Here is a 10,784-nt window from a genome sequence, read left to right on the forward strand (position 1 = left end):
GTCCACAATGGATTGAAACAGACTGGTAGCGGAAAATATTTTTGATGTATCGACCTGATGTTTTATAATAAATGATGAGAACCATAAACCACGATTTCTAACTTTAATAATTAAAAATTAATAAATTAAATTTAAAATTAATACAATTTGATGATCTGAAAAACACAATCTATTTATTAGCAAAACAAAATAAAAATTGTTATTAATTAATGTGAGCTCTTATTTGATGGCCATGAGCTTATAATATTCAATAACCCATGTTCCTACAAATATAGATTAAAAAGAATAAATAAATTTAAAAAAATAAATTATTAATTTATGTTTATTGTAATATTACCATGTGTTAAGATTATAAGGGTAAGAAACAATTATTCTATATTAAACTTATATTAAATAGTAGCCCGATATATTCTGTAAAATACTTCTGTAAGTAGTATATTTCAATTGTGTATTACATAATATAATTTTAAATTATACTATAAACTATATAACTACGTATAAACACCAATGATTCGTATGATTTTTTTACTCGAAATTATAAATAAGTTAGCGGCTATTCGCAAAATGTTAGCAGCATATTTCAATTCGTAGCTCAAAAGGGGGTGTAGCTTGAAGTTAAGTTGCCCCCCATCTTATATTTTTCATACCTCGTAGGTAATTTATTTGCAAATTCTGAAAACCAATTTGCAAATTATTGGTAGTATCTTGAAACCCCTAGCTACATATTGGGGGGCTTCGTGAAGTTGACCCCTCTCTGTCTTATTTTTTTTATTCCTGGCAGGGAATTTATTTGTGAATTCTTAAAACCAATCTGCAAATTATTTGCAAAATGCCAAAATGATAACATAACTTTCTAAAAAGGTTGCTACATTTTAACTTGGAGGTGCTAAAAACCTTTTTGCACCACCCTAGTTGCGCCACTGCGTACCTATAACTAGTGTAGTCCATAAAATATAATACAATATAATAATATAAAACTAGCGTAGAGGGCTAGTAATAATATAAAATAATACATATTATAGTGTTTAACTTGCGAACGGAACGTACCACTACTCTGTGACATTACGTTTTAATTATTGATTATTAGTATTTCATCGGTATCATAATTAACTGGTATAAAAACTAAAATCCTTTATGTCTGAAAAGGGCCCCCTAATTACAATGATAGGGCCCTATTGGGGGTGCCATGCACCCCCAGCACCCCCGCTAATTGCGGCGCTGACAAAAGGTAATAAAGGACAATACATGATTTTTTTTTTTTTTTTGTAAAGCGAATTAGCGAATTGATTTTGTTGATTGTTTAACCAAATGCAGTTAAAATGATAAAAGAAACCAAAATAAAATAACACTGTTCTGTTAACATATTCTATTTTATGCCCAACTAAACATAATAAACAGTGATTCACTGAACGAGTTGCGGCTCGTGTTTATGAAGCAGACGTATGAGTTGCGGCCACATTTTATTTATCACTTCATTTCAGCCTATCAGCGTTACCCAGAAGACACCACAAGGAGGTTGGCTGATTCGTCTCCTTAAATTCTTAAAATTTGTTTTTTTTATTTTTTATTATTATTTATGTTAAAATGTCAACATTTATGGTAAAATTAATTTTTTTAGATTTATGGTTTTGCAAAAACTTAAAACTTAATGTTTTAACGAAATCAAACTGCTTTATTTCTTTTTGTTCTAGCTTTGTCATCTGTTGTCTTATAATTTATAAATGCTTCTTTTTCACATATTTTCTTCGTTTTTATTCCATTGCTTCTACATTTGATGTACTTCTCTGATTGAATTTCTACTAACACATCAATTCATCAATAAAATAAAATTATAGATGTTAGGATGACTAGAGTAGAAAGATGAATTTAGGTGTGAATAAAAACTTTCACAGCCGTTAGTGGTACGGTTACAGCTAGCAGAAAACTGTGGCCAAATATTTGGGGGAAATGTGGCGTCCGGGGATATATAGTTTTCGAAAACATATAGTCGGTAAATTGTACAACACGGTCATCTATAGCGGGCAGTATTGCTAAAAAGTTATCCTTGAAACAATCAATGATGTTGTCAGTATCCAAAAATGGCAGACCAAAAAAAAAGTTTTAAGTACCTAACAACTTTTATCTGTATTTGTGTTATACATTTTTCTGAGTAATAAACTTTGAATTTTCCTCCACCAACTCATACTGCGGATACTGCCGGTACAAAATAAATTTATTTTCCGGTCTGCAATTAACTTAGTGATAAAATATGACCGGGCTGCAATTCACCGGTCTCCAACACGTTAATGACTTGTCGGGCCGCAACTCACCTATAGCCGTAGGTAGACTAAAAATATTACCTTTATTTGTGAGGGGCACTGCAGTAACAGGGAGAATATTATAACAATATTATTAACTACTTATTTTGGTTTTTCAGTAAGAAAAGGGGCAGCAATGCTTTTAATCTTTTTATACTTCTCAGATCCTGTTTTAGAAGGGCAGCCCCAGTGCCCCATTTCTGAGGTGCATTTGTTGCCTCTCATCATTACTTATAAATGTACAACATGCTTGCATTTGGCCACTTCAACAGCAACATTCCAAAATGCATTTAATAGATTTCTCAATTCCTGGTTAAATCTAGCTAAAATAATTTGGAAATTAGTTGATATATTAGAATTTAAATTAATGGTTAGAAACCTACATCAAAAGTTATTTTCAAAGGACTGTCCGTTACTAAAGTTTGTTGCACAAACAACATTACATATCTTACAACTCTTGGTAACCCATTTTTAGATTTAATTCCTTGAACATTAACATGTTTAATACCAAATAATATGTGGCCATTATTAGGAACATTGAAGTTTATATAAATTGGTTGAAAACTATGTCCAATTAAAATGTTACTCGCATTAAATACCGAATAATTAACATGTCACAGATAACTGTCAGTTACTTAATTTTTTTCTGTGCATATATCGCTTACTTCTTATTATGAGCATGATTTAGCCCAGTTTAGTATTCTAAATATTATATTATTGTTATTTCTTTTTTTCTAAAAAAAAATATAAATATTTATGAATAATATTGATTATAAAGTCTTATCTATAATATAACATTTCACCTCTACCCCTATGTACAACTAATTTACAAACACCGTGTTATTTGGATACAATAATTCATCATACACTTATGCGCCAACTCTGTCTTCTGCCATGACCATTGGCCATTATTGTAATTTTTTCTGAGATTTTCTGGACATTTTAGATTTAGATTACGAATTTTGATATCATATCTATTATTATTAAGCTACTGAAAATTAATAAATGCGCAGCACCTTAAACATTCCTTACGAGACATTGGTTCAAAAAAAAAATGCTTAGTAATTGCTTTGTTTTTTTGACCAGGCACATGTATTTTGTTTTGTTGTGGGTGACCTATTTGTCCAATTAATTGTTATTTAAATTTTTTTATCAGACTGTTTAGATTAACTGAAACATAGTTTGGGACTATGCAAACTTGTCCCCATTAAATGGTTGTCACCTTTATGAATTAAGCGGATTTTACTGTACTTATAGATTACATCATATTAAAAACTATTCAGGCTATTATACCTATCCTTTAAATTACAACAAAACATTTTGTAAAATCAAATACAGCAAATTGTGTACACATTTAACATATTCTGGAGTTATTATTTATTTTTAATTTCACATACAATATACATAAAATAAGTTTATGAAATTAAATTAAATATATAATAAACTACATTTTTGTACTAATAGAAGGAAAATAAAACTAAATGCCTTCTCAGGAAATATAATACTAAACATATTTTTTTTTTAAATATGATGTACAAAATATTTTACATCAATTTATGACCCTTGTGCATTTAAATTAATATTAGAAACGAAAAAAATATATTTGTATTTATGATTCAATAAATAAATATTATTTATCTTTTACATTTAAGTTATAGGAATTAAGTGACCATGTGTAGAAATTTTTAACAATTAACATCATACTAATATTCTAAACATTATTTTTTAAGCTCAACGAAATGTATTACATTATTAGGCAAGTATATGCAATATGAGAGTTATATTTTTATTACTCTACTCCTCTAACAAAAGTTTTAGGTATGTTAGAGCAACATAAGCGGCCATTTCTTGAGCTTCTGTTGTTGATCTGCCAGAACCGATAAACAATAAAAGAGGAGTGACAGCTAATTGCACTAACATTCCAACATCAGCTGAAAAAAATAAAGAGAATTGAATAAAAAATGACAGTTATTATTTTAACTGACATCTTACTTGACTTCCTTGTCATCAATACATATGTAATACTAAAATGTTCTTCTTTACCAATTGCACCTAAAAATTCAATAGAATTTTTTCTCATTTCAATTATGGAGTCGCAATTCTGCATACAAACAAAGTAAAATAAGTATGTATATTTAGCATGGGCAAATTAAATTGATGTGTTACCCTTAGTTTGCTTAAACTTTGATTTTGAGATGATTTTAATCTGTTTAACAATATTTCCAAGGATTTCAGATTATCTATGCTATCTAAATCATTACTTTCTTTAGTGTTAAGCATAAATTTACTAGGTATTGGATATTCATAGTCCTTCAAGATCTTCTGTTGTGGAACGTTTTTTACTTTTTCATACATGATATGAGCAGCTTGTCTTTTTGCTGCTTGCTTGGTTTTTCCTTCACCTATTCAAAAACATTTTCATTTTTATTACATAAGTTAATAACTAAGTGAATACAAATGCAATGATGGCAATTTTATAGTCAACATCTAAAATTAAGTGTATGTTTATTATTTATGTAGTAATTAAAAAGTAATTACTAAAATCTATGATATAATAGATATCTTTTAGAAACCATGATATTATTTAAGTTTAATTACTGCTATTAGTATCATCATGACAAAACAGAAAAACAAAAATGTTATACATTATTAAAATATTAAAAAATATTATCAAATATCATCATTCTAAAGAAATTTTACAAATCACATATTTACTAATACGATATTATGTTCTTATTTGAAATTAAATAACAGAAATATATTTGTAAATTGAGTCCAAATAAGACTTTCTACAGTAGAGTAGAATTTGTTAAATATTTCATTGTAAAAAATTCAATGCAACTAATTTAAGCTATGGGTTTTTTTTGTTGAAATTCTGGGACATTACTATGCAAATGTCCAAGACTGGTACAAAACAACACTGGGACATGAGTACCTAAACAGGTAAGGGCTGTTTCACATGGGCACAAATCATATGCCAAGTATCATAGTGTGTATGAGTTTTCAGTTACATTGGTTAAATTCATACATGCCACTCAACAATGGGGCTTTACTCTCAACGCTATGGAGCGTATGAACTTAGCCCATTTGTGAGTATGATAAGCATCCATGTGAAACAGGCCTAACGTTCCTCGAAATCTAGGCCGAAGAGCCACCCTACTTTAAATATAAATAATTATAATAATATGTAGAATATGTGATGTTATTATAATTATTTTTATGAAGTTTTAGGGTTGAATAGAAAGCAGTTGTACTACTCTTAAAACAAAACTTGTTGCTATGAAATATGAATAATTATTATAATATATTATTTGTAACAATAATTGTGATTTAATATGTTTACCAGAAAATCATATTGTGGATTAAGATTTTCAAGAAAAAATTTGGTACTCATACAATATGTATAATTTATTTTATATCAGTTTTCTCACGTTTTTGAAATTCAGCACCTGCTACATCTCTACATGAACTGTATTAGTCGACATTAGTTGGTCTTGATATTTTTGTTAACACCTTGGCTTGCATTGTCTTTATTTGTAGTACCCAACATCAGTCAAGTTCTACGATATTGCGCAAAATTAAACCTCAATTACACATCATAATTGTATCTTTAAACGTAAAAATATTTTTTGTTTTGAGTATTGAGTGAAATGTTTGGCAATCTTTTTAAGTATAATCGTTAATATTATGTACGAGGTCTGTTCATAAAGTACCCGGATTTTATTTTTAATAAATACAAAAGTTAAGTTACATATTATTAAAAGATATCTTCTTTAAAATACAATGGTTCCAGCGTTCTTGCCATTTTTCGAAAGTCCTTTGAAAATGCTCTGAAGTTAAGACTTTGAATTCTGCTGTCGTATTCGCTTTAATTTCTTCTACATCATGAAATTGTTGTCCTTTGAGTGCAAATTTTAGTTTTGTGAAAAAAAAAATTGCTCGGGTCCAGGTCAGGATAATAGGGAAGGCGCGGTACACAACAGGTATTTTTTTATCAGCCAAAAATGCACCTATCGATAGTGCTGAATGGACTGGCCCATTGTCGTGGTGAAGAAATCAGGTTCTTGTTCGCTATTTTTCTGGGAGGTTCTTACTAATTTTTTTTCCCAAACGTATTGATACGTCTTTGAAGAATACTTGATTAACTGTTTGTCCATGGAGTACAAATTCATAATGAACAATAATTTCAATATCAAAAAACAATCAGCATTGTCTTGACATTTTACAAGCTTTTTTTGGGCCGAGAGGAAACTTTTGTTCTTCACTGAGATGACCTAAATCGTACCCATAAACCCATGTCTCGCCACCTGTTATAATGTTTTTATAAAATTAGGATCGATAGAACGATTTTTAAGGTCTTGACAAATCATTAAATGATTTTCCTTTTGTTCGAACATATCTAAAACGCCAAACAAAACAAACTGACTCGATTTAACCATTTGTTAATTTAAACAGAGATAAAATAAAACTTGGGTTTTGTTTAAAATATTCACTAATACATGAGAAATATATTTATATATAATTTAAAACTTTATCATGCCTAGATTAGCCGTAATAATACTTGTCCGGGTACTTTTTGAACAGACCTCGTACATTGTTTCAAAAATATTTCCTTACGAATCTTGTATTTCACTATTTTTTAAGAGGTTGTTTTAATTCATCATCACAAATTGTTTCGTTTTTAATTTTAGTACATATTTGAATAATAGATAATACGAATAACATAAGTGTTTTTATAAAACATTCACACACTACTTTAATTTCAATGATATTTCAATACAAATACCCACGGTAAAATAATGTATAATCCATACACCTGCTAACATAGACTGTCAGACTAATTTTATTTTTTTATAAAAAGCTTAATCATAATTGCAAAATGATAAAGTAGGTATATACAGGTATAATACAATTTGGTATGATGAATAGACAGTATTGGAAGATAGTAGATGCTTATATTTTTTAAGACATCATACTAAACCATCAAACAAGTGGTAGATAACATATTGTACGAGGACCATGCACTTGAAATGAGAGAATTATTGTTTCATGATACTTAATCAAATCAATTTAAGTATTATAATCATTAAATAATAATTTATTAAGATAAGATGGCAAAAAATATTTCTATAGTCTATATTATCAGAAGTTATGAAACAGAGCTCCAGTATAATTTAGAAACTCTATGGATATACATGAATGAAGTAAAAATAAAATAATTCTTGGTTTATTGTGTTTATTTTATTAGTAACAACCCACATATTTTTGTAGATGGGATCAATATTAAATGTGTTGGTTGCAAACTCCATTGCCCCCTGGGAATTTTTAACTGCATGTACATTAAATCAATATGACTAGAAATCTATAACTAATATTAGATTGTAAGCAATTTTTATCTTGCCCCAGGTGGGATTTTATCCTAGAAAATTATATTACTTTAATTGTTTATGTTGTTTATAATTACATTATGAAGAAACAAATTAATAAGCAAATAATTTTTGCATCATTTAGAGTTTTGTACATTTTATGAACATTTTTAATTCTTGGGGCTCCATAGAATTTTCTTAGCAACATAAGGTTATATGAAACAAATAATTTTGAGAACCGATATGGGTTTATATAAAGACATATAAGCTGTTTAGATAAATTGAATTTATATTTGATTAGTTTTTGTTTTATTTGTAGAATTATTAACTTAGAATATAGTAAGACATTTAACTTCAATAGTTAAATTAATATTAAATATACATTAAAAGTTCTAAGATAAACGGTTAGAAACACTGAGACTGGATTTAAATCTAACTATTTCATGTCTGTTAACATACTGATGTAAGGACTTAACACATTTTAAATACAGTGTGCTATTTTGTATTTAAAATTTTTTTTTTGAAATTGATTTAACTGTATCGTTGTTTGGATTTCAAAATATATTTTATAATAAATCTTAATTGTATAATGCAAGAAGCTTATCAAATATGAAAAAAAAAACTTGTTCAAATTAAATACACTTAGTTATATTTCTTTGGTTTTTTCTTGATTATGACATCAAACAATATTTAGATTATGTACTTAAGTATTTTATATAAATTATTTATTAGGTATTTATTTTTCTAAAAATAGTTATTATATGAATATTGATTGAAAAACCAATACATAAATAATATTTCATATTTTAAATGTTTTATGATATTAGTAATACAACATAATTAAAATATATACCTAATTGTTTTAAGTTTTAAAATGTTAAATGTAAGTTTGTATAAGTTACTTACCTACAGTTTGAAAGTCCCTAAGGGAACATACCACAGAATACCAAACATTGTGTGCATCATTGCGTTCATCGCGGGGAAACTCGTAATCTGGTAATTCCCAACGACGAGCCATGCACAACTCTTGCAGCACACCAATAGGGTTTACTTTTGATATTTCATCTAAAATGGTCTCTTTGCTAAAAACAAATTTAACACAAATCATTCAATTTATTTAGTTGTTTATTATTTCTGTACAACCATATACCTATACTTTAGAGGGCTAACTTTGCTAGGTGACATATTTGAAGTGGTAGATGATATGGTGTTGTTTCCATTATAATTATCTAATTTATCCAAAAAAGCAATAGCTGCATTTTTCTTTGCTTCTTTTTTTGACAAACCTTCTCCATAAGCTAAAACCATTATTTTTCATGAAGAAAGTTAAATATATGTTTTATTTTTATTATAGTTACATCAATTATTTACCATATAATTCATCATTTTCAGCAATAAATCTAAAAACTGGACTATGTACATGACCTGCTATAGAAACCAACTTGTATTCTACTACTTGTTTTTTTAACAACATTATTTCATTAAGTTTAGCAATAGGAGATTTTAAGCTGTCTTGTTTTATCTCCTACAAACAAGTTTAATTAATTACATTGAATATAAAGTATAATATTAATAATAAACATAATACATAAAATAATTGTTGAAAATTGAAAGTTAGGAAGGATCAATAATAGGTTAGCCACAATTTAATGGGATATTGGATAGTAAGTCGATATTGGTAGAATACAGGTTGCTGTTAAGATATAATTTGTATTTTGTAGTAACAACTTACATTGAATTTTGTTGGCAAGTCCACTTTTTTCTCTTTACTGGAAGTTTTTTTAAAACCTGTCTTACTGATCTTGAGCTTATAACCTCTCGGTGAGTCCATGTCGTAAATAGCAAAGTTATTTTTTCGGTTATATTCCTTGGACATGGGTTCTTGTTGTGTGGAACATGATGGTTCATCCAATGCATTCAATAAATCTGCGTCTATCAGTGGCTCTTGGGTTGAACAGCCTCTGTCAGCATATTCTACTCTACCGTCAACCGTTGTGTTTTGGTTGACCGTTCCACAATTTAAATTTGCAGCACCGGACATCATAGGTTGCGTGCAAATGGACATCATCTGTACAAAATACAAATGTGTAATGTAAACAAACAGCACTCTACAGTGGTGTAATTAAGTCACATGTTAAGGGGATCCGGTGGCGAGGGCACACTACCATAGACAAAATTTGACATTCGATGTTTAATATTGTTTTTGAGCTACGAAGTAATGAAATGTGATGTAACCGAACGCAAGATAACGCGTTTCACAAAATTCGTTGGGATTGTATTAGTGTAGGTAATAAAAATATTTTTGTGCTAGGTATTGTAATAGGTATTTAGTTAATACATATTACGGATTATGGACATCATGAACAGGTAGTGAATGTAACGATATCTGCCATCTGAGCGACGGAACCACGTGATAAAATTAATATTATACAATTATTATTGTTCAGAGTTTACCTGCTTATTTATAAATGCCAATATGAATAACGAGTAATGACAACCGGATCGTTAATACTATAGTTATATAATGTACCTTTTAAATATTATACGCACCTATAGATTATATTGTAAATGTATTAACAAGTAACAACGTCGACAAAGTATAGAATTCCATCATCACGAGACTGCGTGAGCACAAGGATAAAACTACATAAACTCGTTTAAATTTAATCTTAAGAATTTATCACCAGTAGTCGGTGCTCGATACGTAATACGTACTATATAAAGACAAGTAGGGAAATCCAAAATTACTAAATTAGGGACTGAACACTGAAAAGAGTAAGGATCAACCACCGAACAGGTTTGTATTTTTGTAAATTATTTATCTGTTATCTATGAATAGAAGCGTGAACGGTGAAGTTATAACTTGTGGCTGCACATGCTATTGTTTTGTGATAATATTTCACGCATGTCGCATCCAAGATAACAGATTTTAAGAGTGATAAATTGATAACGGTCAACGGAAAACATCGAAATAGATAAGATTAATAAAAACCAAAAAGTAAAAGGAATGATATATATATATGGGATATATTATATAGGATATAGATACAACAATATTATTATATCTATTATAGTCGTGGTCAGTGGTTACCAAGGTTTATAGATAATACAGGTTGCCTCA

General features: G+C 28.7%; 1 protein-coding gene across 3 annotated transcripts; it reads right to left on the reverse strand.

The window, feature by feature from the left end:
- Nucleotides 1–3,850: 3,850 nt before the first annotated feature.
- Nucleotides 3,851–10,541, reverse strand: LOC111028621 (interferon-inducible double-stranded RNA-dependent protein kinase activator A-like). 3 transcript variants are annotated; one of them, XM_022307346.1, is made up of 8 exons: nucleotides 10,214–10,541; nucleotides 9,396–9,731; nucleotides 9,035–9,188; nucleotides 8,814–8,961; nucleotides 8,570–8,745; nucleotides 4,464–4,699; nucleotides 4,290–4,398; nucleotides 3,851–4,228 (listed from the first exon to the last, which is right to left on the reverse strand). In XM_022307346.1, exons 2-8 carry the CDS (start codon nucleotides 9,729–9,731, stop codon nucleotides 4,092–4,094), a joined length of 1,296 nt encoding a protein of 431 aa, XP_022163038.1. In that variant the 5' UTR covers nucleotides 10,214–10,541; the 3' UTR covers nucleotides 3,851–4,091. The 3 variants fall into 3 exon arrangements, with proteins under 3 accessions (XP_022163038.1, XP_022163040.1, XP_022163039.1); XM_022307348.1 differs by lacking the exon at nucleotides 10,214–10,541 and adding an exon at nucleotides 10,118–10,139; XM_022307347.1 differs by lacking the exon at nucleotides 10,214–10,541 and adding an exon at nucleotides 9,795–10,000.
- Between the last annotated feature and the right edge of the window lie 243 nt (nucleotides 10,542–10,784).

Source organism: Myzus persicae, unplaced genomic scaffold (assembly GCF_001856785.1).
Source record: "Myzus persicae strain clone G006 unplaced genomic scaffold, MPER_G0061.0, whole genome shotgun sequence".
Lineage (NCBI taxonomy): Eukaryota > Metazoa > Arthropoda > Insecta > Hemiptera > Aphididae > Myzus > Myzus persicae.